The sequence below is a fragment of the Pseudophryne corroboree genome, chromosome 2 (assembly GCF_028390025.1).
Source record: "Pseudophryne corroboree isolate aPseCor3 chromosome 2, aPseCor3.hap2, whole genome shotgun sequence".
NCBI classification, from domain to species: domain Eukaryota; kingdom Metazoa; phylum Chordata; class Amphibia; order Anura; family Myobatrachidae; genus Pseudophryne; species Pseudophryne corroboree.
Window position 1 is genome coordinate 297100967 of NC_086445.1, and position 27854 is coordinate 297128820.

General features: G+C 47.2%; 1 protein-coding gene across 6 annotated transcripts in view; it reads right to left on the minus strand.

The window, feature by feature from the left end:
* DIAPH3 (diaphanous related formin 3) overlaps positions 1-27854 on the minus strand; it is a 1416707-nt gene that overhangs the window by 287866 nt on the left and 1100987 nt on the right. For all 6 annotated transcript variants that reach the window (XM_063952903.1, XM_063952906.1, XM_063952905.1 and 3 more), the window contains one exon: positions 19666-19801. In XM_063952903.1, the coding sequence (XP_063808973.1) occupies positions 19666-19801 (136 nt within the window). The remainder of the gene's footprint in view (positions 1-19665; positions 19802-27854) is intronic.

A 27854-nucleotide genomic window follows, 5' to 3' on the forward strand; every position in this document is an offset into this window, starting at 1 on the left:
CTGCCCTGCGCAGTCAGTTTCGCCTTGGCTTATCAGAAGTGATCAAGGATAGTCTCATTCAGTACCCAGCTCCGGAGACTTTGGATAAGCTCATGGAACTTGCTATTAATATCGATCACCGTCTCCGAGAGCGGAGGACTGAAAGAGGGGCTAGTTTTAGACCTACTCCATGTGTGTATGCTCTCCCTGAGGAAGTCGAGGAGCCCATACAAGTGGGTCTGTTTCGACTGTCCCCTGAGGAGAGAACCAGAAGGCTGAATTTAGGGCTCTGCTTATACTGTAGTGGTAAGGGACATGTTGCACGTAGCTGCCCAAACAAGCAGGGAAACGCCCTGACCAAGTGAATAGTGAGGGGGTTCACTTTGGTCTTCAATTAGTCTCCTCACATGATTCCTTGTTAGTTCCTGACAAAATATCTTCAGGTGGTCAGAGTTCTTTTGTTTCAGCATTTATTGATAGCGGAGCTGCTGGGAACTTTATGGATCTTACTTGGGCTCAAGCTCTGGGAGTTCCGCAGCTCCAGCTTGATAGACCGAATACTATGCGTGATCTGGATGGTGGTCCTCTCTCTAACGGGGTAATTACCCATCAGACCCCACCATTACAGTTGACTGTGGGTGCGTTACATTCTGAGAATATTGAAATCCTTCTCGCTCATTGTCCGGCCGCACCTATAGTTTTAGGTCACCCCTGGCTTGCCCTCCATAATCCTACCATAGATTGGCAATCTGGGGAAATCTCACGGTGGGGTTTCAACTGCTCTAAGAGGTGTATTTCTCGTCGTATGGGTCGCGGTCATTGTTTCGGAACGCATTCCATCTGTATACCAGGACTACGCAGATGTGTTTTCTAAGGGTAATGCGGACGTCATTCCGCCCCACCGCTCTTATGACTGCACCACTGACCTCCTTCCTTGTGCTACTTTACCAAAAGGGAGACTCTCTGCACTTTCTGGTCCAGAGACTAATGCCATGGATGACTATGTGCAGGAAAGTCTAAAAAAGGGGTTTATTAGGCCCTCGAAATTCCCTTTGAGTGTGGGGGTTTTTTTTGTTGAAAAAAGAGACGGGTCTCTTAGACCATGCATAGATTACCGGGCCCTGAATAAGATTTCTGTGAAAAACACTTATCCGTTGCCGTTAATTTCTGTACTCTTCGATCAACTCCGCTCCGTGGTCATTTTTTTCTAAAATTGATCTCAGAGGAGCATACAACCTCATCCGGATAAGATCCGGGGATGAATGGAAGATGGATTTTAGCACACAGTCTGGACACTACGAGTCTCTCGTAATGCCATTCGGCCTGTCTAACGCTCCCGCGTTGTTTCAGGATCTCATAAACGATGTACTTCGTGACTTTCTGGGTAAATTCGTAGTTGTCTATTTAGATGACATCCTAATATATTGTGAGTCCCCGGAACAGCATTATTTCCATGTCCTTTTTAGGATACATTATTTCTCCAGAGGTTTTTTTTATGGAACCTAAAAAACTCCAGGCAGTCCGGAATTGGGCCCAACCAACTAATTTGAAGGCAATTCAGAGGTTTTTAGGTTTTGCCAATTACTATAGACGTTTCATTCATGCTTTTTCCGAGTTGGCTGCTCCTATTGTGGCATTGACTAAGAAGGGCGCTGATCCTTCAAAGTGGTCACCTCAAGCCGAGCAAGCCTTCCAGGCTCTGAAACAGGCCTTTGTCTCGGCTCCTGTCCTTAGACACCCCAACCGAGATTATCCTTTTATCATCGAGGTGGACGCCTCTGAGGTTGGAATGGGAGCCATTCTGTCTCAAGAAGACCCCAAGTCTCTGGTGCTACACCCTTGTGCTTTCATGTCCAATAAATTCTCCTCTGCAGAATCCAACTATGATGTTGGTAATAGAGAATTGTTGGCGGTCAAGTGGGCTTTTGAGGAGTGGAGGCACTGGCTTGAGGGAGCAAAGCATACCATCACGGTATTTACTGACCACAAGAATTTACAGTATATTGAGTCAGCTAAACGGCTTAATTCTCGGCAGGCTCGCTGGGCGCTGTTCTTTACGCAGTTTAAGTTCATCATCACCTACAGGCCCGGCTCTAAGAACACCAAGGCCGATGCCCTGTCACGCTGTTTTCTTCCTGTTCACAATAACCACTCTTCTGCTACTCCCATTATTTCAGCATCCTCTATCCGGACCGGCCTCACACAGGATTTGCACACACAGGTAGTTCAGGTTCAGCAGCAGGCTCCCAGTAATAACACCTGTTGGTCATCTCTTTGTTCTTGAGTTCTTGAGAGGCAGTGTCCTCGCCAAATTTCACGATAATAAGGTTGCTGGCCACCCTGGTGTTGCTAAAACCTTGGAGTTACTATCTCGCTCGGTGTGGTGGCCTAATCTTTTCAAGGATGTTAGGGAGTTTGTTCTCTCCTGTCAAGATTGTGCCAGGCACAAGGTGTCCCGGTCTCTGCCCATTGGGAAGCTCATGCCTCTAGCTATTCCGGTCAAGCCATGGTCACACATTTCCATGGATTTCGTGGTGGATCTTCCACTCTCCTCTGGTTTTCAGGTGATCTGGGTAGTCGTAGATCGTTTTAGTAAGATGGCCCATTTCATTGCCTTACCCCGATTACCGTCCGCTCAAGTTTTGGCAGTACTGATCCTCCGCCATGTTTTCAGCCTCCATGGATTACCCGTGGATATTGTCTCGGACCGAAGACCGCAGTTTATTGGCCGTTTCTGGAAGCTCTTCTGTGCTTCGTTAAACATGAAACTCAGTTTAACTTCAGGATACCATCCACAGTCCAACGGGCAGACGGAGCGTGTGAATCAATCATTGAAGCAATATCTGCGGCTTTATACTACCAAGCTTCAGAATGATTGGTCGATTATCTTCCCCTGGCCGAGTTTGCTTACAATAACTCCTGTCATTCGTCCAGCATGTGTCTCCGTTCTTTTCGGTCCTTGTCTCCTGTTGGTCCTTCTTCCTTGGCCTTAACTTCCCACCTCAGAGCTATTTGGAAGAAGGTACACCTTGCTCTTAACATATATATTGGTAGATGCTCAATTAGCTTAGTGATATCATTCAGGTGCTCGAAAGGGAGGGGTATTTCTAAGCAAGAAAAAAAGGCATTTGTTTCCCCCAGCACCCTGAATGATAACCGTAACCAGATATAAATTCCACATAATAATAGAATTCAGAGATCTTCGTTACACATATTTGCGCAAATGTGTGAATAAGCCTCAAAGCCGCATCAAGGCGTCTCTGTATATTTGGGGTCCCTAGCGCTATATCTAGGTGCAGGGTGTGGCACCCCAAAACACCAGCATAAGCCAGAACGCCCAGCGTAGCACACCAGTGAAGCTGAAGAATAGCTTAAGCTTCCTAAATACTAATTTATTAACACTATAGTTTTTTCACTGGTGTGCTACGCTGGGCTTTCTGGCTTATGCTGGTGTTTTGGGGTGCCACACCCTGCACCTAGATATAGCACTAGGGACCCCAAATATACAGAGACGCCTTGATGCGGCTTTGGGGCTTATTCACACATTTGCGCAAATATGTGTAACGAAGATCTCTGAATTCTATTATTATGTGGAATTTATATCTGGTTACGGTTATCATTCAGGGTGCTGGGGGAAACAAATGCCTTTTTTTCACACCTTGCTCTTAAGAAAGCTGCCTTCCGGGAGAATTTTTGTTCGGATAGGTTCCGACGTCCATGCACCTTTAAGGTGGGAGACAAGGTGTGGTTGTCAACTCGTAACATCAAACTTCGACAACCTTCGGCTAAGTTGGCACCCAGATTCATCGGGCCATTTGTTATTATCAAACAGGTCAATCCGGTTGCCTTTTGGCTACAATTGCTTAAATGTCTTAAGATTTCTAACACCTTCCATTGTTCTCTGCTCAAGCCATTTGTCTTTTCCAGAAAATCTCGTTGGAAAATTATCCAGGGTAGACCTTCTGTGGATGTTCAGGGCCAACAGGAATTCCTAGTAGAGAAGGTTTTGGATTCAAAATTTTCTCGCGGTCTGCTGTATTTTCTGGTCCATTGGAAGGGGTATGGCCCAGAGGAGAGATCTTGGGTCCAGGACAAGGATTTGCATGCTCCCAAACTAAAAAAAATATGTTTTTTCAGGAATTTCCTCATAAACCCGAGTTTAAGGGTTCCTTAACCCATCCTCAAGGGGGAATACTGTTATCAGCGGTGGGTCGCGCCGGCTCCCGGCCATTGCTAGGCAGCGGGGCCGGCACGTCACTTCCGCTGGGGTAATCAGGATCTGGGGGCTGGGCTGCCTTGCTGATTGGGCTGCAGGTTTTTTTTAATGGATTCAGACTAGGACAGCCCCGCCGGTGATAGCTTCTTGTGGAGCTGCTTCCTGCTCCTGGAGTGTTCCTGTCCAGCCTTCCTGTCCTGTGATCCTATGTCCTGAGTCCTGGTGTCCGGAGCCTGATCTTTGGAATATTTCCAGCCTTCCAGTCCTGTAACCCAGTATCTGCAGCCTTGGGGTTCCTGTTCCATCTGTGTGCACCTTTACCAGTGTTGTGAGTAGCGGCTCTGCCGCATCTTACGTCATTAGCCGTATTATTCCTACTTTCTTGCTTTGGTGTTTTTTGTGGAGGTTTCCGCCATCGCTGTCCTCGCTGAAATACGACTGTGTCGTGTTCGGCGTTTAGGCAGCGTTGCTTTTGTTAGTTTTTCTTGGCGGCCGCGCCGCACATACATTACTTGTAGTGTTCAGTAGTTTCCCCCTTTTTTTGTGTTTCAGTTTCTAGTTAGGGGGTTCCCCATGTTCTCTCTCTGTCTCGGTTTACGCCTTGTCACCTACAAAGACCGGGGGGCATCGGAATCGGGCAGACCTAACCCGCCTGTCAAACGCGGCTGCCGTGGGCCCAAGAAACCGTAGTCTTGCAGGCGTAGACCGACCATTTGAAGGAGACAACTGAGTCAGGGTTTCATAGGGGTTGCTGCTGAACTCAGTTCAAACTGCAGTATCACGTTCCTGTTACGGAGCTCATCCACCCTGTCTCTTGGGTATCAAGTACAGTGAACGTAACAGAGGCCTGCAGAAGGAAGTTGTAGATAGCCCTGAGTTCCAGGATGTTTATTAAAAGGACGACTTCCTGACTTGACCATGTTCCTTAAAACTGCACACCCTGGGTGACTGCTCCCCAACCTGAGGCTTGTGTCTGTGGTTAGCAGAATCCAATTTTTAATCCCGAACCTACGACCCTCGAGGAGGTGAGAAGACTGTAGCCACCACAGAAGGGAGATCATTGCTCTAGGCATCAGACGGATCCTCTGGTGCATATGAAGATGCAATCCGGACCATTTGTCCAATAAACCTAGCTGGAAGGGCCTTGCATGAAACCTTCCGTACTGAAGCGCCTCGTAAGAGGCAACCATTTTCCCCAGAAGGCGAATGCACAGATGCCCCGAGATCCGGGTTGGCTTCAGGACAGGCCGAACTATCGACTGGATTACCATAGCCTCCTCCAAGGGAAGAAAAACTCTGAGACTCTGTGTCCAGTATCATTCCCAGAAAATGAAGTCTCTGTGTCAGTTCCAGGTAAGATTTTGGTAAGTTCAGAATCCACCCGTGATCCAGGAGTAGTCTGGTTGAGAGGCCAATGCTGTCCAACAACCGCTGCCTGGACGGTGCCGTTATCAAAAGATCGTCCAGGTACGGAATTATGTTCACTCCCAGTTTGCGGAGTAGAAACATCATCTCTGCCATCACTTTGGTGAACACTCTCGGTGCCATGGAGAGACCAAATGGGAGGGCCTGGAAGTGGTAGCGACAGTCCTGCAGTGCAAACCATAGATAAGCCTGATGAGGCGGCCACATCGGAATGTGAAGGTACGCATCCTTGACATCCAGAGACACTAGGAATTCCCCTTCCTCCAGACTTGAGATCACCGCTCTCAGTGACTCCATCTTGAATTTGAACACTCGTAAGTACGGGTTTAACGACTTAAGGTTCAGAATCAGTCTTACCGAACCGTCTGGTTTCGGTACTACAAACAAGTTGGAATTATACCCCTTGTTTTGCAGATGAGGTGGAACTGGAACAATGACCTGAGCCTGTACCAGTTCTTGAATGGCGTCCTGTACAGTTATACTTGCCTCTTGTGAAACTGCTAAGCCTGATTTGAAGAATCTGTGAGGTGGGAGCCCTGGAAAATAAGATCTATGACCCAGAGATCCTGGCACGAACTTGTCCAGATGTGACTGAGGAATTTTAATTGGGCTCCCTCCTGCCATTCTTCCAGGCATCGCGGTCCACTGTCATGCTGAAGGTTTTGAGGAAGCAGAGCTTGAGCTGGTTTGCGTGGTGGTTTACCTCTAGCGCCTCTGGTGGCTGTAGAAGAACATCTGATTTTGTCCCTAAACTTGGCAGTCTGAATGGACTGTAAATTGGGAACTGAGTAAGCCTTCCTAGCTGGAGGAGCTGCGGAAGGAAGCTATGTGGACTTACCTGCAGTAGCTTTGGAGATTCATTTGTCAGGTTCATCTGCAAAACCTGTGAAGGGTAGGCCTTCCACACCTTTCCTGGAGTCCGCATAAGCACTGCACTGGTGGAGCCATAAGCCCCTGCGTGCTGACACTGCCATAGCAGTGGTGCGTGCATTAAGCAAGACTATTTATTTTATAGCTTCAACCATAAAGTTTGCAGTCCTGTATATGTTGCAGGAGTAAAGTAATCTCCCCTTGAGGCAAGGTATCTAACCCCTGAATTAGGTTACCCGACCATTTGGCAATGGCTCTTGTAATCCACCCACATGCTATAGTGGGTCTCCTGGCCACCCCAGCCTGCTGTATACAAGGATTTTAGTGTGGTCTCAATTTTACGATCAGCCGTGTCTTTCAGGAAGGCTGCACCATGGACAGTCAATACAATTTTTCATGACAGCCTGGATACTGGTGCATCCACTATCGGTGGATTTTCCCATTTTTTCCTATCCTCAGGAGGCAAAGGAAAAGATGATAGCAATCTTTTAGGGATATGAAATATCCTATCAGGATTAACCCACGGTTCTTCAAACAGGGTATTTAGTTCCTTTGACACAGGAAAAGTGGCAGAGGATTACTTTTTTATGTTAAAATAAGATTCCTCACTCTCTTCTGTCACCTTATCAGGGATATGCAGAACTTCTCTGATAGCCTCTATGAGAGCCTCTATTCCCTGTGACAGAGTACCCTCCCCCAACTCTGAGTCCACCTTCCCATCCTCCATGTCTGACCCATCATCATCAGAGTCAGACTGTAGGATATGGGCCAAAGTACGTTTTTGCGGATAAATGGTAGGGGACAGAGACACTGGTTTAGGTACTGAGGGGGTGATTCAGAGTTGATCGTAACTGTGCTAAATTTAGCACAGCTACGATCACACACAATGTCATGCGGGGGGACGCCCAGCACAGAGCTAGTCCACCCTGCATGTCAGGCCCTAACCCGTTGCAGAAGTACAAAAGCATCGCACAGCGGAGATGCTTTTGTACTGTAGGAGTAGCTCCCAGCCAGCGCAGCTCCTGCATGCTGGCAGGGAGCTACTCGTTGCAGCCTGGGTCGCAGTGCCCCCCCCCCCCCAATAATCCGGGCACGCTTGTGTTGACCAAACGGCGCCCAATAAATGGCAGCTTAACGCCACCAAACCGGCCCCTACAGCCCAGCGACCGCCTCTGCCTGTCAATCAGGCAGAGGGTCGACCGCTACCCTAAGACAGCCGTAAGGTGTCTGCCATGCGCCAGCGCACTGCGGTGCCGGCGCATGTGCAGTTCAGACCCGATCGCTACTTTACGAAAACGCACAGCAGCTGAATGACCCCCTGAGTCTCTTTTCATAAACTCAGTCACAGATTGTCTTAAGTATTGCATCTTTTTCTCATTGCGGGTCAATTTAGTAGAAATGTTGGAAATCATTCCCACATGAAACACACTCTTTGCCTGACATTCTGTAAAAGTGACAGCACACACACAGGAAAAGGTTAAAGGCACAATAAACCCACAAAAAGCCCTTCCAGGGAGACACATAGAGAGTATAGAGCCAGCACACGGCGCCCTTACCGCTAATGCCAAGCTTAGCCGGGTCGCAAACTAAGTACCTGCTCGCTGCAGTTTATCGCAGCGCAGCGATCGGGTCGGAACTGCGCATGCGCCAGCGCCTCAGTGCAACTGGAGCATGCCGGATGGCCGAAGGCCGCCGTTCCCTAGAGATCGCCTCTGCCTGGGTGGGAGGGGGCGGTCCGGGCAACGCAGGCATGGCCGGACCATGCCACAGCGTCTGCGTGAAATCACACGCAGCCGCTGCGACGATCAACTCCCGGCAAGCCGCAGGAGCTGCGCTGGCCGGGAGTTACTCCACAAGTACAAAGGCATCGCCACTGTGCGATGCTTTTGTACTTGTGCGGGGGGGGGCAGACAGACATGCGGGGCGGACTAGCCCTGTGCTGGGCGTCCCCCTGCATGTCTGGTAACATGATCGTAGCTGTGCTAAATTTAGCACAGCTACGATTCAACTCGGAATGACCTCCTTAGTACACTAATAACCGCTCCCCCCCTGCTCTGACCCCCTGGTATTGCGGAGGTATTCTGGAGTCTCTCCGGAGGAGCTGCACGTCCCTGCCAGTCAGCGTCTGTGTCAGCTGCAGACGGAAAATGGTGCTTGTGAGCTGCTGGTTCCGCTCATAGTGAAGCCCCACACCTCCAATGGTGCGCAGTCTTCCCACTCTATTTTATACTGGCTGTTTGTGTCTGAGTGCATAAAATGGAGACATACTCATTTTATGGCTTTGTTGTCAGTCAGGGTACTGTGTCCGCTGTTCAGCGTCTGTGTCCTTATGTCAGGCTCCGGAGCCTTACGGGTTACCGTTCCACTGGTTGGTGCAGCTGCGGCAGCAGGGAGCTGCTGGCGGCGGGTCCTCCTGCACGGATGTGCGGCTGCCAAGGGCCTGGAGAGCCGGACGCTGCGGTAAGGTCCTCTAGTGGTGACACAGTATAGTGTGTCAGAGACAGAAGCTGGCTAAAGCTGTGTCCTAACAGCTAAGTATGTCTCCTGTGCCGGGGGCAGCCATTTTGGAGACAAATGAAGTTCCTAATCTGTGTCCAGCCAATCCTGCGTGTTCTCCCCTTACAAAAGGGGGCTGGCTCAGAGGGAGAGTGCCAGTGCTTCAAGTTACCTCCGTGTGAAAGGTTCTCCAGCTCTGTGCTCCCAGGTTACTTCTGGTTCCCTGGTCCTGGTTGCTCTCATCCATCGGTTACCTAAACGCTGCAGTCCTGCTGTCTTAGTCCGTTGCCACTCGTGGAAGCGCTCACGGGGTCCCAGGTCGTAGAAGAGCTCCAGGTGCTAACGGCGGTTCCCGCAGACTTCTTCATTTCTTCAAAGTCCAAGTACTTCAGCCTCGTCTTTTATCATAAAACACAGTCTTCAGTTCTTCTTTACCGGAGTTCTTCAGTTTCACTCTTCAAGTCATTTAACCATAGACTCTAATTCTTTCAGTTTCTTCAATTTCTCCAATATTCGTGTACAGCCTGATTATTCATTAAAACTACAGTTATCTTCCTACGAAGTCCTCCTTTTCTTTACGGCCTCCGGCCAACGTTAACACTTAGTTTGGCTTCCACCCCATGAGGAGGAATTACATTCAGCCACCTTGTTTACACTCATCACAGGTAGCTGTCCTTTCAGCCAAAACTCGGTTGTCGGAACCCTAACTTACGCAGAGTGCGACACCTTACACAGCGGGAGACACAGTCCACCCTGTTCAGAAGCCGTGTGTCTCCGTACCCTCATGCCACCAGGACGCCGGCTTCGTACTCACCACTCTTCTTTCTTCTGGCTCTGTTAGGGGTGGCGGCGTTCTGCGGGAATGTATGCTGGCCGTGGTGGGGCTTGAGAACAGTTCCCTCAGGAGCTAGTGTCCTGTCAGCGGGGATGGGACCATTAACACTTCAAGAAATTGGGCCGTTCTCCTCCCTAAGTCCCATGAAGCAGGCAGGCTGGTGCCATCCAGTCCTGCCTGAAAATAACAAACATAAAATAAATGCAGAAAACTCTTCAGGAGCTTCCAGAGACGTGACTGGCTCCTCAAGGCACATTTTCTAAACTGTGTCTGGTAGGAGGAACATAGAGGGAGGTGCCAGCGCATACTATAAATTCTTAAAGTGTCCAAAGCTCCTAGTGGATCCATCTATACCCCATGGTACTAAATGGATTCCCAGTATCCCCTATGATGTAAGAGAAATGATTATGAAGTCCAGGGATTGGAGAATAATTCCCCTAATACAGCTTTACTAATCCATGGTTGCCGATTTCCTGGCTGCTCTCTCCAGGAGAAAGCAGCCAGGTTGGCTTAGCTGTGGGGCAGTGCGGGGTGTAACACAATACAGGGGGCATGGTGGAGGTGTGAAAATACAAGGAGGTGGTATTGGGGCGTCATCGTAGCCATGCCTACCACTTAACAATGCTGAGATTATGGGCACTATACAGCTGGGGGTGTGGCTACAATTACGCGATACAGCATGAATCACGTTACTGGCCGTCCGGACCACCCACTTTACTCACTAAGTAGGTAGCCAAGCAGACGGCAGCAGCTTAACTTGGGAGACATGCATGTTCTTTCAGGAGACTCCCAGCCATTCCAAGAGAGTAGGAAAGTATGTAATTAAGTGAAAGGCACACCCATTCGGATAGGATAAAATCCCCATTTGTACACCAGAACATAAAAATCTGCACTGCAGAAACACTAGTAGAGAAGACTGATACAGGCACTTAGCATGTATAATCTCACAGACGATACTCTAGCATGTACACAGTCAGGGGCACTTGAAAGATGGGAGACCTCCTCTGTCTGCTGCATTGTAGCACTCTATATTGGGGGTCATTCCGAGTTGTTCGCTCGTTGCCGATTTTCGCTATACTGCGATTAGTTGCTTACTGCACATGCGCAAGGTTCGCAGAGGGCATGCGCTTAGTTATTTTACACAAAAGTTAGGTATTTTACTCACGGCATAACAAAGCTTTTTCATTGCTGTGCTGATCGTAGTGTGATTGACAGGAAGTGGGTGTTTCTGGGCGGAAACTGGCCGTTTTATGGGAGTGTGCGGAAAAACGCAGGCGTTCGAGTTGCAAAACGCAGGAGTGGCTGGAGAAACGGGGGAGTGGTTGGGCAAACGCTGGGTGTGTTTGTGACGTGAAACCAGGAAAAAAAAGGATTGAGCTGGTCGCAATGGCTGAGTAAGTCTGGAGCTACTCAGAAACTGCTAAGAAATTTCTATTCGCAATTCTGCTAATCTTTCGTTCGCACTTCTGCTAAGCTAAGATACACTCCCAGAGGGCGGCGGCTTAGCGTGTGCAATGCTGCTAAAAGCAGCTAGCGAGCGAACAACTCGGAATCGCCCCCATTGATTCAGACTCTTTTGCACACAGATAAGCAAGTGAGAATGTCAGATTAATCAATACAGTCTTGTGAAGCTGTTTTGATGCATCAAACTACGAAAAGAAGCAAAATCACGAGACAAAGATGCAAAAAGATGCTTGGGGCAAGCTGAGTCACGCGAGAGATGTCAGGCTGAGAAGGGTCGTTTGGTGCGACTGCAGCAATGCACAGTATACAGACACACCTGTGTGATGCAAGACATCAATTGCCTGGATTCTCCTATTAAGTTCACTTATAACTACAGTAAGAAGGAGGTACAATTCCTGGATGTAAATATTCTATTACAAGATGGGCAATTTCAAAGAAAGGTCTTCACACAAACCACACATACCAACATGTAGTCATCATCCCTTAGTGTCTTCCGCTATCATAGTGACGAAGGTAGCCAGAATCACTAGTGACCACTTGACCTAATAAAGTTCCTCCAGTATGTTCATCAACAAGTTCGCAGAAAGTGGTTTCCATAAACATTTTTTGTTAAAGCAAATAGGAAAGCTACTGGAATGTCCAGAGAAGATGTACATTCCATTAGATGTAAAGAGTAGTTCAGTTACACAAAACAACACTTTTACCAAGTCAATGTTATTATATACTGTAGATACACACATGCACGCACACACTGTGATGGTTGTTTTAGTACTACATCTGAATCGTACATCACACTTATGTTTCATTCAAGGTAATTCAATTGTTTTGGATATCTAATAATTCCATCTAAATGGGACTGTTTAGACACCCAAACAATTGTCAGTATTCAATTGTTGTTTGAGCACATGCATATCGCGCATGTCGTGCCCAAACAGGATTTAGCTGCGTAAAACTGATACATTCATCTAAAGTCCTGATTTTGGCATCCACACCCCTCTCGGACGCCCAAAATGTAGACATAGTGAACATTTCTTCTCGCACCTCAGGAAGCTGCAAGAAGAAACGTCATCCCCACAGCTACCGGACATCCAAACAGAGCAACAATTGAATTATTCCCTTTAACGCCCTCTAGCGATACCCGGTGGGTAAAACAATTGAATTCCCTCCATTATGTTCTCTAGGATATGGGCAAATTATTACATACAATGGTACAAAACAGGGCTGTGGTGTCAGTCAGAGACAATTACTGGTGGAGTCAGAGTAATTAGAATTGTACGGACTAGTTTCAAAATATAAAATAATTATATAAATATCAATAATCACATTAACAGATGTACTAACGATGCACCCTGATTTAGAGTTTGTGCAAAAAGCACTTTTTGAACAAACCATTCAAGAAAGGTGGGCAAATGTTTTTTTTTGGACTTACAGTGAAAAAGAAAATATTCAATGTTTCTGTAATTAATCCAATTTTTCTTAGGTTTACCACACACAGTAAAGTAGTAGTGAGCATATTTACAGTTAAGCAAATGGCAAAGTCGTTATAATAAGTTTATAAATAGAGGACAGCTTACTAGGATGATTACATTCTGTTAGTCTAAATTTTCGATATTCTTTAGTTTTAAGTTGTTGTGTTTACGTTTTAAAATGTTATATTAATTTTTATTAAATGCTTACGTTGTTGTAGATTTACTTTCATTGGAATTTAGCAAAGTTTAAATGTTCAGAAAAATAAGAATTTACTTACCGATAATTCTATTTCTCGTAGTCCGTAGTGGATGCTGGGGACTCCGTCAGGACCATGGGGAATAGCGGCTCCGCAGGAGACAGGGCACAAAAATAAAGCTTTAGGATTAGGTGGTGTGTACTGGCTCCACCCCCTATGACCCTCCTCCAAGCCTCAGTTAGGATACTGTGCCCGGACGAGCGTACACAATAAGGAAGGATATTGAATCCCGGGTAAGACTCATACCAGCCACACCAATCACACCGTATAACTTGTGATCTGAACCCAGTTAACAGTATGACAAACGTAGGAGCCTCTAAACAGACGGCTCACAACAATAACAACCCGAATTTGTTTGTAACAATAACTATGTACAAGTATTGCAGACAATCCGCACTTGGGATGGGCGCCCAGCATCCACTACGGACTACGAGAAATAGAATTATCGGTAAGTAAATTCTTATTTTCTCTAACGTCCTAAGTGGATGCTGGGGACTCCGTCAGGACCATGGGGATTATACCAAAGCTCCCAAACGGGCGGGAGAGTGCGGATGACTCTGCAGCACCGAATGAGAGAACTCAAGGTCCTCCTCAGCCAGGGTATCAAATTTGTAGAATTTTGCAAACGTGTTTGCCCCTGACCAAGTAGCAGCTCGGCAGAGTTGTAATGCCGAGACCCCCCGGGCAGCCGCCCAGGATGAGCCCACTTTCCTTGTGGAATGGGCCTTGACAGATTTAGGTTGTGGCAAGCCTGCCACAGAATGTGCAAGTTGAATTGTGCTACAAATCCAACGAGCAATCGTCTGCTTAGAAGCAGGAGCACCCATCTTGTTGGGTGCATACAATATAAACAGTGAGTCAGACTTTCTGACTCCCGCCGTTCTTGAAATATATATTTTCAATGCCCGGACCACGTCCAACAACTTGGAATCCGCCAAATCGTTAGTAGCCGCAGGCACCACAATAGGCTGGTTCAGGTGAAACGCTGACACCACCTTAGGCAGAAAATGAGGACGCGTCCGCAGTTCTGCCCTGTCCGTATGGAAAATCAGATATGGGCTCTTATATGATAAAGCCGCCAATTCTGATACTCTCCTGGCTGAAGCCAGGGCCAGTAGCATGGTTACTTTCCATGTAAGATACTTCAACTCCACCGATTTGAGCGGCTCAAACCAATGGGATTTGAGAAAATCCAAGACTACATTAAGATCCCACGGTGCCACTGGGGGCACAACCGGGGGCTGTATATGTAGTACTCCTTTTACAAAAGTCTGGACTTCAGGAACTGAAGCCAATTCTTTCTGGAAGAAAATCGACAGGGCCGAAATTTTAACCTTAATGGACCCCAATTTGAGGCCCATAGACAATCCTGTTTGCAGGAAATGTAGGAATCGACCCAGTTGAAATTCCTCCGTGGGGGCCTTCCTGGCCTCACACCACGCAACATATTTTCTCCAAATGCGGTGATAATGTTGTGCAGTCACCTCCTTCCTGGCTTTTACCAGTGTAGGAATGACCTCTTCCGGAATGCCTTTTTCCCTTAGAATTCGGCGTTCAACCGCCATGCCGTCAAACGCAGCCGCGGTAAGTCTCGGAATAGACACGGTCCCTGCTGAAGCAGGTCCCGTCTTAGAGGTAGAGGCCACGGATCCTCCGTGAGCATCTCTTGAAGTTCCGGGTACCAAGTTCTTCTTGGCCAATCCGGAGCCACTAGTATCGTTCTTACTCCCTTTTGCCGTATAATTCTCAGTACTTTTGGTATGAGAGGCAGAGGAGGGAACACATACACTGACTGGAACACCCACGGTGTTAGCAGAGCGTCCACAGCTATTGCCTGAGGGTCTCTTGACCTGGCGCAATACCTGTCCAGTTTTTTGTTGAGGCGGGACGCCATCATATCCACCATTGGTTTTTCCCAACGGTTCACAATCATGTGGAAGACTTCTGGATGAAGTCCCCACTCTCCCGGGTGTAGATCGTGTCTGCTGAGGAAGTCTGCTTCCCAGTTGTCCACTCCTGGAATGAATACTGCTGACAGTGCTATCACATGATCTTCCGCCCAGCGAAGAATCCTTGCAGCTTCTGCCATTGCTGTCCTGCTTCTTGTGCCGCCCTGTCTGTTTACGTGGGCGACTGCCGTGATGTTGTCCGACTGGATCAACACCGGCTGACCCTGAAGCAGGGGTTTTGCCAGACTTAGAGCATTGTAAATCGCTCTTAGCTCCAGTATATTTATGTGAAGAGACATCTCCAGGCTTGACCATACTCCCTGGAAGTTTCTTCCCTGTGTGACCGCTCCCCAGCCTCTCAGACTGGCATCCGTGGTCACCAGGACCCAGTCCTGTATGCCGAATCTGCGGCCCTCTAACAGATGAGCACTCTGCAACCACCACAGAAGAGACACCCTTGTCCGTGGCGATAAGGTTATCCGCTGATGCATCTGCAGATGCGATCCGGACCATTTGTCCAGCAGATCCCACTGAAAAGTTCGTGCGTGGAATCTGCCGAATGGAATCGCTTCGTAAGAAGCCACCATCTTTCCCAGGACTCTTGTGCATTGATGCACAGACACTGTCCCTGGTTTTAGGAGGTTCCTGACAAGTTCGGATAACTCCCTGGCTTTCTCCTCCGGAAGAAACACCTTTTTCTGAACCGTGTCCAGAATCATTCCCAGGAACAGCAGACGTGTCGTCGGGGTCAACTGAGATTTTGGAAAATTCAGAATCCACCCGTGTTGTTGCAGCACTAGTTGGGTTAGTGCTACTCCGTCTTCCAGCTGTTCTCTGGACCTTGCCCTTATCAGGAGATCGTCCAAGTAAGGGATAATTAATACGCCTCTTCTTCGTAGAAGGATCATCATTTCGGCCATTACCTTGGTAAAGACCCGAGGTGCCGTGGACAATCCAAACGGCAGCGTCTGAAACTGATAATGACAGTTTTGCACCACGAACCTGAGGTACCCTTGATGTGAAGGGCAAATTGGGACATGCAGGTAAGCATCCTTTATGTCCAGGGACACCATAAAGTCCCCTTCTTCCAGATTCGCTATCACTGCTCTGAGTGACTCCATCTTGAACTTGAATTTTTGTATGTACAGGTTCAAAGATTTCAGATTTAGAATAGGTCTTACCGAGCCGTCCGGCTTCGGTACCACAAATAGCGTGGAGTAATACCCCTTTCCCTGTTGTAGGAGGGGTACCTTGACTATCACCTGCTGAGAAAACAGCTTGTGAATGGCTTCCAATACCGTCGCCCTGTCTGAGGGAGACGTTGGCAAAGCAGACTTTAGGAACCGGCGAGGGGGAGACTTCTCGAATTCCAACCTGTAACCCTGAGATACTACCTGCAGAATCCAGGGGTCCACCTGTGAGCAAGCCCACTGTGCGCTGAAATTCTTGAGTCGACCCCCCACCGCTCCTGAGTCCGCTTGTAAGGCCCCAGCGTCATGCTGAGGGCTTTGCAGAACCCTGGGAGGGCTTCTGTTCCTGGGCAGGGGCTGCTTGCTGCCCTCTCTTACCCCTTCCTCTGCCCCGAGGCAGATATGACTGTCCTTTTGTCCGCTTGTTCTTATAGGACCGAAAGGACTGCGGCTGAAAAGACGGTGTCTTTTTCTGTTGGGAGGGGGTCTGAGGTAAAAAAGTGGATTTTCCGGCAGTTGCCGTGGCCACCAGATCCGATAGACCGACGCCAAATAATTCCTCCCCTTTATACGGCAATACTTCCATATGTCGTTTGGAATCCGCATCACCTGACCACTGTCGCGTCCATAAACTCCTTCTGGCAGATATGGACATCGCATTTACTCTCGATGCCAGAGTGCAAATATCTCTCTGCGCATCTCGCATATAAAGGAAAGCATCCTTTAATTGCTCTATAGTCAATAAAATACTGTCCCTATCCAGGGTATCAATATTTTCAGTCAGGGAATCCAACCAGACGACCCCAGCACTGCACATCCAGGCTGAGGCGATGGCTGGTCGCAGTATAACACCAGTATGTGTGTATATACTTTTTAGGGTAGTTTCCAGTCTCCTATCCGCTGGATCCCTGAGGGCGGCCGTATCAGGAGACGGTAACGCCACTTGTTTTGATAAGCGTGTGAGCGCCTTATCCACCCTAGGGGGTGTTTCCCAGCGCGCCCTAACCTCTGGCGGGAAAGGGTATAATGCTAATAACTTTTTTGAAATTAGCATTTTTTTATCTGGGTTAACCCACGCTTCATCACATACATCATTTAATTCCTCTGATTCAGGAAAAACTACAGGTAGTTTTTTCACCCCCCACATAATACCCCTTTTTGTGGTACTTGCAGTATCAGAGATATGCAAAGCCTCCTTCATTGCCGTGATCATATAACGTGTGGCCCTACTTGAAAATACGTTTGTTTCATCACCGTCGACACTAGATTCAGTGTCTGTGTCTGGGTCTGTGTCGACCGACTGAGGTAAAGGGCGCTTTACAGCCCCTGACGGTGTCTGAGACGCCTGGGCAGGTACTAACTGGTTTGCCGGCCGTCTCATGTCGTCAACTGATTTTTGTAATGTGCTGACATTATCACGTAATTCCATAAACAAAGCCATCCATTCCGGTGTCGACTCCCTGGGGGGTGACATCACCATTATCGGCAATTGCTCTGCCTCCACGCCAACATCGTCCTCATACATGTCGACACACACGTACCGACACACAGCAGACACACAGGGAATGCTCTTATCGAAGACAGGACCCCACTAGCCCTTTGGGGAGACAGAGGGAGAGTTTGCCAGCACACACCCAAGCGCTATAATATATATGGGAACAACCTTATATAAGTGTTGTTCCTTATAGCAGCTTAAATATATCCAATATATCGCCAAAAAATGCCCCCCCTCTCTGTTTTACCCTGTTTCTGTAGTGCAGTGCAGGGGAGAGTCCTGGGAGCCTTCCTCACAGCGGAGCTGAGCAGGAAAATGGCGCTGTGTGCTGAGGAGAATAAGCCCCGCCCCCTATTTCGGCGGGCATTCCTCCCGTAGTTTTAGATACCTGGCATGGGTTAAATACATACATATAGCCTCAATGGCTATATGTGATGTATTCTTTTGCCATAAGGTATTAAAATATTGCTGCCCAGGGCGCCCCCAGCAGCGCCCTGCACCCTCCGTGACCGCTTGGTGTGAAGTGTGTGACAACAATGGCGCACAGCTGCAGTGCTGTGCGCTACCTTCATGAAGACTGAAGAGCCTTCTGCCGCCTGTTTCTGGACCTTCAATCTTCAGCATCTGTAAGGGGGGTCGGCGGCGCGGCTCCGGGACGAACCCCAGGGTGAGACCTGTGTTCCGACTCCCTCTGGAGCTAATGGTGTCCAGTAGCCTAAGAATCCAATCCATCCTGCACGCAGGTGAGTTGAAATTCTCTCCCCTAAGTCCCTCGATGCAGTGAGCCTGTTGCCAGCAGGACTCACTGAAAATAAAAAACCTAAAAAACTTTTTCTAAGCAACTCTTTAAGAGAGCCACCTAGATTGCACCCTGCTCGGACGGGCACAAAAACCTAACTGAGGCTTGGAGGAGGGTCATAGGGGGAGGAGCCAGTACACACCACCTAATCCTAAAGCTTTATTTTTGTGCCCTATCTCCTGCGGAGCCGCTATTCCCCATGGTCCTGACGGAGTCCCCAGCATCCACTTAGGACGTTAGAGAAATAAATATTTTGTGTTCGGTCAGTGTAAGTAGCCTGATGCTTTATGTGGATGTGATAACAATGTTGTGTTACTATTTTACTACAGTACATTTTGCTATTGTATTTCGGCAACTAATCACTAATTGAGGTGGGCAGTCCAGTCCTAAAGGTGAGCTTGAAAGGATTTGTGTGTGGAGACTCCCACAAAGCTATCCTTTGAATGGAAGATCGAGCAGAGCCCACAGTAGGTCATACACAGTCACACACTTTACTGCAGTGTTTTCCAAACTCCGCCATTACAGTCCAGGTCTTCAAGATATCCATGCTTGAGCACAGTTGAGTTAATTTTTACATCAGGGAATTTGATTGAACCATCCCGACAAAAGCATGGATTTCCTTAAAACCTGGCCTGTAATGGCAAAGGCTGGGGAACTGTGATTTACCGAAAATACAGTAGTTTCAGCAGTAAACTTAGTGCAATGGTCATTTTGGTGTTGGTATAGTATTTAAACACATTTCTGTCTAATCTGTACCTTTCGTCTACATAAAACAGAGGATGCTGTTATCACTTGTGACAACACAGAGGCTAAATACACATGAATACACAATGCCTGCACCTCCCTACATACATGTGATAGGTGCACTTAAAATAATACAATTGCAGAATGGATGATTGTCCAAAATTATGTAAATATATGCGTCAAATATAATTTGAATTCATACCTTAATTACTCCAGTAATCCAAACACCTTTGTGAGCAGTGATATGTATTTACTTAGGGTTATGGGGGGCTAACACAATTAAAAAAATGACATACAGTACTGTATATGCCAAAAGTATTGCTGCAATAAGAAGTTGTAAGATCAGTGGGTTCCTCCTGACTGGTACTAACAGTATGTACTAAACAAATATTCAGTGGAAAGATCAGACATCCCCTTGTTTGTGAATTAAAATATGTTCTTATTAGAGCCAATACATATGTGTATATTAGTACGAACCTCTGTTCTTTTCCAGAAGACGCTTCTTCTTTCTCTGCCTTTCTTCTCTCTCTTTTTCTGCCATTTCCTTTGCTAGTCTGACTCTCTTCTGCTTCTCTTCTGCCTCTCTCCATTTAATATTCTCTTTAGTTGCTTGCTACAGAAAAAGTAAATTAAATCCTGTTAATTAACAGTCTGAATGATACAGAAACATGATACTGTATTTAAAATCAATCCGAAAATAAATGAGGACTCGGAACCATTGCCTTGTTTCTTGTGCTATACTGAACTAATGGGCACATTTAACAAAAAATAACACAGTTGTTGGAAATTCAAACACATGCCAGGTTTATTTGTCTTCAATTGCATGCACAATGTCATAAGCTACATTATACTTATTATACATAGCAACATTTAACAATTAACTCAAACAAGTAAATTGTTTTCCAAATGCCTCAAAAAATCTGCAGTGTTATTTTAAGCAAATACGTACGAAAGCCACAGGACAGCTTGTTGTTTGCTTTTTAATATAGTGTGGCAGAATAAAATAATTAAAAAAAAACACAAAACTCCCCCAAAAAACAACAATAAATGGAAGATAGACAAAACTTTCCAGAACACCAGATGAACACATAACAAATCAATAAATGAAAAAAGCAGCCATCTGTGCTACTCTTGCAGAAATAGATTCACCTTACTCCCATTCTTTTTGAGGGATACAAACATTTTAACATGTGTTCTATTTACTAGGAACACGATGCTTTACTTACTTAAAACTTATTTCATGTAACATAAGAATTTCTGGCTTTTAAATCACCATTTGCTAAAAATTAATCTTTACATTCTACAGCAGTTATTTCTCATTAAGATTTGTATTGTTTATACTTATAAGGCAACTGTAAACTACCCAATAATGCCGCTTTCTATAAGCCCGATCTCTGCATTATCTATCAATCCATTTAATGGGGAAATGGATCTCGTAAAAATATATCTGAAACTCTGTTGTATTCAAATCTCCATTTCTAAATATACTAATCATATTAATATATATATATATATATATATATATATATATATATAAATAATAAGATTTTACTCACCGGTAAATCTATTTCTCGTAGTCCGTAATGGATGCTGGGAACTCCGTAAGGACCATGGGGAATAGCGGTTCCGCAGGAGACTGGGCACAACTAAAGAAAGCTTTAGGACTACCTGGTGTGCACTGGCTCCTCCCTCTATGACCCTCCTCCAGACCTCAGTTAGGATACTGTGCCCGGAAGAGCTGACACAATAAGGAAAGGATTTTGAATCCCGGGTAAGACTCATACCAGCCACACCAATCACACCGTATAACTCGTGATACTATACCCAGTTAACAGTATGAAATATAACTGAACCTCTCAACAGATGGCCCAACAATAACCCTTTAGTTAAACAATAACTATATACAAGTATTGCAGACAATCCGGACTTGGGACGGGCGCCCAGCATCCACTACGGACTACGAGAAATAGATTTACCGGTGAGTAAAATCTTATTTTCTCTGACGTCCTAGTGGATGCTGGGAACTCCGTAAGGACCATGGGGATTATACCAAAGCTCCCAAACGGGCGGGAGAGTGCGGATGACTCTGCAGCACCGAATGAGCGAACTCTAGGTCCTCCTCAGCCAGGGTATCAAACTTGTAGAATTTAGCAAATGTGTTTGACCCCGACCAAGTAGCTGCTCGGCAAAGTTGTAAAGCCGAGACCCCTCGGGCAGCCGCCCAAGAAGAGCCCACCTTCCTCGTGGAATGGGCTTTTACAGATTTAGGATGCGGCAGTCCAGCCGCAGAATGTGCAAGTTGAATCGTGCTACAGATCCAGCGAGCAATAGTCTGCTTTGAAGCAGGCGCACCCAACTTGTTGGGCGCATGCAGGATAAATAGCGAGTCAGTCTTTCTGACTCCAGCTGTCCTGGAAACATAGATTTTTAGGGCCCGGACTACGTCCAGCAACTTTGAGTCCTCCAAGTCACGAGTAGCCGCAGGCACCACAATAGGCTGGTTCAAATGAAACGCTGAAACCACCTTTGGGAGAAATTGGGGACGAGTCCTCAATTCCGCCCTATCCATATGGAAAATCAGATAAGGGCTTTTACAAGACAAAGCCGCCAATTCTGACACACGCCTGGCCGAAGCCAAGGCCAACAGCATGACCACTTTCCACGTGAGATATTTTAGTTCCACAATTTTAAGTGGTTCAAACCAATGCGACTTTAGGAAATCCAACACCACGTTGAGATCCCAAGGTGCCACCGGGGGCACAAAAGGGGGATGAATATGCAGCACTCCCTTAACAAATGTCTGAACTTCAGGTAGTGAAGCCAGTTCTTTTTGGAAGAAAATCGATAGAGCCGAAATCTGGACCTTAATGGAACCCAATTTTAGGCCCATAGTCACCCCTGACTGTAGGAAGTGCAGAAATCGACCTAGCTGAAATTCCTCCGTTGGGGCCTTCCTGGCCTCACACCACGCAACATATTTCCGCCATATGCGGTGATAATGGTTTGCGGTCACTTCTTTCCTAGCTTTAATAAGCGTAGGGATAACTTCCTCCGGAATGCCCTTTTCCTTCAGGATACGGCGTTCAACCGCCATGCCGTCAAACGCAGCCGCGGTAAGTCTTGGAACAGACAGGGCCCCTGCTGCAGGTCCTTCATTTCTTGAAGTTCTGGGTACCAAGCTCTTCTTGGCCAATCCGGAACAATGAGTATAGTTCTTACTCCTCTCCTTCTTATTAGTCTCAGTACCTTGGATATGAGAGGCAGAGGAGGGAACACATACACCGACCGGTACACCCACGGTGTTACCAGAGCGTCCACAGCTATCGCCTGAGGTTCCCTTGACCTGGCGCAATATCTTTTTAGCTTTTTGTTGAGGCGGGACGCCATCATGTCCACCTGTGGCCTTTCCCACCGGTGTACAATTATTTGGAAGGCTTCTGGATGAAGTCCCCACTCTCCCGGGTGGAGGTCGTGTCTGCTGAGAAAGTCTGCTTCCCAGTTGTCCACTCCGGGAATGAACACTGCTGACAGTGCTAACACATGATTTTCCGCCCATCGGAGAATCCTTGTGGCTTCTGCCATTGCTATCCTGCTTCTTGTGCCGCCCTGTCGGTTTACATGGGCGACCGCCGTGATGTTGTCTGACTGGATCAGCACCGGCTGGTGTTGAAGCAGGGGTCTTGCCTGACTTAGGGCATTGTAAATGGCCCTTAGTTCCAGAATATTTATGTGTAGGGAAGTCTCCTGACTTGTCCATAGTCCCTGGAAGTTTCTTCCCTGTGTGACTGCCCCCCAACCTCGAAGGCTGGCATCCGTGGTCACCAGGACCCAAGTCCTGTATGCCGAATCTGCGGCCCTCTAGAAGATGAGCACTCTGCAGCCACCACAACAGCGACACCCTGGTCCTTGGAGACAGGGTTATCAGTCGATGCATCTGAAGATGCGATCCGGACCACTTGTCCAACAGATCCCACTGAAAGATCCTTGCATGGAACCTTTCGAATGGAATTGCTTCGTAAGAAGCCACCATCTTTCCCAGGACTCACGTGCAGTGGTGCACCGACACCTGTTTTGGTTTTAGGAGGTCTCTGACTAGAGATGACAACTCCTTGGCCTTCTCCTCTGTGATACGAGTGTGATATGAAAGGGTGAGAGTGGGGTTTTCTGACTGACTTCCATTTTGTGCCGCAGTAACTATGCCATATAATGACAAGAGAATAACAAGGGTGTTTGTCTTATGAAAGGGTGTTTGTCTAATGCTAGAAGAAGGATTCTTAGAATAGACAAGGACTCGTGTTGTTATTTTCAGTTTGTTATAGACAAGGACTAATGTTGTCATTTTCAGTTAGATAAGATGTTTCAGAACCCCCGGAATGTACCCACATATGGATAGATTGTGTTTTTTTTAGTTTTGTATAAAGGACGGGGAATGTTAGGGGAATTTCGGAATCCACCTGAGACGCTAGCAGACGTGCTGCGTGTGAATACCGAATTTCCCCTTGAGACGATCGTCCTGAGATTCCCCGATCCAGAGTGCTCAAGTGATGCTACAATATTCGGTAAGATATTGATGTAGTTTCTTGATATTATACCTATAATTATGATTATGTATTAATACCTGACGAAAATACTATAAGAACTAATAAATTATTTACTATTGAGACATAAAAGTGTTGTTTGTTTTGCTGCATTAAAGTGTAAGCCTGTTCTGGGCAACAGTGAGCGCAGAATGTATTGAGCAATCTCACACACCCTAGTTCTATACAGCAAGACATCCTCCGGGAGAAATACATTTTTCTGTTCTGTGTCCAGAACCATCCCCAGGAACAGTAGACGCGTTGTAGGAACCAGCTGCAACTTTGGAATATTCAGGATCCAGCCGTGCTGTTATAGCACTTCCCGAGCTAGTGCTACACCGATCAACAACTGTTCCCTGGACCTCGCCTTTATAAGGAGATCGTCCAAGTACGGGATAATTAAAACTCCTTTTCTCCGAAGGAGTATCATCATTTCGGCAATTACCTTGGTAAATACCCTCGGTGCCGTGGACAGACCAAACGGCAACGTCTGGAATTGGTAATGACAGTCCTGTACCACAAATCTGAAGTACTCCTGGTGAGGAGGGTAAATGGGGACATGCAGGTAAGCATCCTTGATGTCCAGTGATACCATGGAATCCCCCTCGTCCAGGCTTGCAATCACCGCCCTGAGCGATTCCATCTTGAACTTGAACCTTCTTATATAAGTGTTCAAGGATTTTAAATTTAAAATGGGTCTCACCGAACCGTCCGGTTTCGGTACCACAAACATTGTGGAATAGTAACCCCGTCCTCGTTGAAGGAGGGGTACCTTGATTATCACCTGCTGAGAATACAGCTTGTGAATCGCCTCCAGCACTGCCTCCCTGTCCGGGGGAGCTGTCGGCAAGGCAGATTTGAGGAAACGGCGAGGGGGAGACGTCTCGAATTCCAGCTTGTACCCCTGAGATACTACTTGTAGAATCCAGGGATCCACCAGTGAGCGAGCCCACTGGTCGCTGAAGTTCTTGAGACGGGCCCCCACCGTAACTGGCTTCGCCTGTGGAGCCCCAGCGTCATGCGGTGGACTTAGAGGAAGCGGGGGAGGACTTTTGTTCCTGGGAACTGGCTGTATGTTGCAGCTTTTTCCCATTACCTCTGCCTCTGGGCAGAAAGGACACGCCTCTAACCCGCTTGCCTTTCTGGCGCCGAAAGGACTGTACCTGATAATACGGTGCTTTCTTTGGCTGTGAGGGAACATGGGGTAAAAATGCAGACTTCCCAGCTGTCGCTGTGGAAACGAGGTCCGAGAGACCATCCCCAAACAACTCCTCACCCTTGTAAGGCAATACTTCCATGTGCCTTTTAGAATCTGCATCTCCTGTCCACTGCTGAGTCCACAATCCTCTCCTGGCAGAAATGGACATTGCGTTTATTTTAGATGCCAGCCGGCAAATATCCCTCTGTGCATCTCTCATGTACATGACAGCGTCTTTAATATGCTCTACGGTTAGCAATATAGTGTCCCTGTCTAGGGTATCAATGTTTTCCGACAGGGAATCTGACCACGCAGCTGCAGCACTGCACATCCATGCTGAAGCAATAGCCGGTCTCTACCGGCTATTCTACTATACCTGAGTGTGTATATACAGACTTCAGGATAGCCTCCTGCTTTCTATCTGCAGGCTCCTTTAGGGCGGCCGTGTCCGGAGACGGTAGTGCCACCTTTTTTGACAGACGTGTGAGCGCTTTATCCACCCTAGGGGATGTCTCCCAGCGTGACCTGTCCTCTGGCGGGAAAGGGTACGCCATTAGTAACTTTTTAGAAATTACCAGTTTCTTATCGGGGGAAGCCCACGCTTCTTCACACACTTCATTTAATTCATCAGATGGGGGAAAAACCACAGGTAGTTTTTTCTCCCCAAACATAATACCCTTTTTTGTGGTACCTGGGGTAATATCAGAAATATGCAACACATTTTTCATTGCTGTAATCATGTATCGGGTGGCTCTATTGGAATGTACACTAGTCTCATCATCGTCGACACTGGAGTCAGTATCCGTGTCGACATCTGTGTTTGCCATCTGAGGTAGCGGGCGTTTTAGAGCCCCTGATGGCTTTAGAGACGTCTGGGCAGGCACAGGTTGAGAAGCCGGCTGTCCCACATCTGCTATGTCGTCAAACCTTTTATGTAAGGAGTCAACACTGTCGCGTAATTCCTTCCACATAACCATCCACTCAGGTGTCGACCCCGCAGGGGGTGACATCACATTTATCGGCACCTGCTCCGCCTCCACATAAGCCTCCTCATCAAACATGTCGACACAGCCGTACCGACACACCGCACACACACAGGGAATGCTCTGACTGAGGACAGGACCCCACAAAGCCCTTTGAGGAGACAGAGAGAGAGTATGCCAGCACACACCAACAGCGCTATATAACACAGGGATTAACACTATAACTGAGTGATTTTTCCCAATAGCTGCTTGTATACACAATATTGTGCCTGAATTTAGTGCCCCCCTCTCTTTTTTTACCCTATGTAGTCTGGAAACTGCAGGGGAGAGCCTGGGAGCGACCCTTCCAGCGGAGCTGTGAGGGAAAATGGCGCCAGTGTGCTGAGGGAGATAGCCCCGCCCTTTTTTCGGTGGACTTCTCCCGCTTTTTTCTAAGTATATCTGGCAGGGGTATTTTACACATATATAGTCTCTATGACTATATTATGTGTTATTTGCCAGCCAAGGTACTCAATATTGCAGCCCAGGGCGCCCCCCCCCCAGCGCCCTGCACCCATCAGTGACCGGAGTGTGAGGTGTGCATGGGAAGCAAAGGCGCACAGCTGCAGTGCTGTGCGCTACCTTGATGAAGACCGAAGTCTGCTGCCGCCGATTTCCAGGACCCTCTACTTGCTTCTGGCTCTGTAAGGGGGACGGCGGCGGGGCTCCGGGACCGGACGACCGAGGCTGGGCCTGTGTTCAATCCCTCTGGAGCTAATGGTGTCCAGTAGCCTAGAAGCCCAAGCTAGCTGCAAGCAGGTAGGTTCGCTTCTCTCCCCTTAGTCCCTCGTAGCAGTGAGTCTGTTGCCAGCAGATCTCACTGAAAATAAAAAACCTAAAATAAACTTTCTTTTTCTAAGAGCTCAGGAGAGCCCCTAGTGTGCATCCAGCTCAGCCGGGCACAAAATTCTTACTGAGGTCTGGAGGAGGGTCATAGAGGGAGGAGCCAGTGCACACCAGGTAGTCCTAAAGCTTTCTTTAGTTGTGCCCAGTCTCCTGCGGAGCCGCTATTCCCCATGGTCCTTACGGAGTTCCCAGCATCCACTAGGACGTCAGAGAAATATATATATATATATATATATATATATATATACACACTGTATATGGGTGTTTGGGTCTGGACCGGCACTCCTCAATAATAAATGTTAAGTGCTCCGGTGCCTCTCTGTTCACCTTGACAAAGGGGCGTGCCAGCCCCGAAACGTTGGCTTGAAGTGTTACATTTCTAATACACGTTTTGCAATACAAAGCCTCTGAGTGTCGCGGATTTTCTTCATTGTGGTATATATATATATATATATATATATATATATATATATATTTATTTATTTGTAACTGTACATTTGTCAATTCCGCACAGTAGTTTGCTTGGTAACTGGTCTTCTAAAGTTCAATTCGTATACTCCTGCATCTAAAACCATCCCTATCTAACGAGAAACTCAGGCTGAATTATTACCTCTCCAAAAGGTAGTGCAGCTGCCAACTCCCTTTATTAATGTGCCACTTGCAGTACAAACATGTACACAACTTAGGGGTATATGCAATTAGCAGCGAATCGCGGTAATTTTTCGGCCGTTTTTCAATTCGACACAATTCGACAGTCTAATTTCGGCAAGTGGGTGCCGAAATTGACCATATGCAATAAAAAACGGATTTGACAGTCCCGCTGACGAAAAACGGCCGATTTGACGGATTTTGTTCTGTTTTTTTTTTTAAACGGGTAAAAACGGGAAAAAACTAGGAAAAAAATGGCATGGGGTCCCCCCTCCAAAGCATAACCAGCCTCGGGCTCTTCGAGCTGGTCCTGGTTCTAAAAATCCGGGGGAAAAATGGACAGGGGATCCCCCGTATTTTTAAAACCAGCACCGG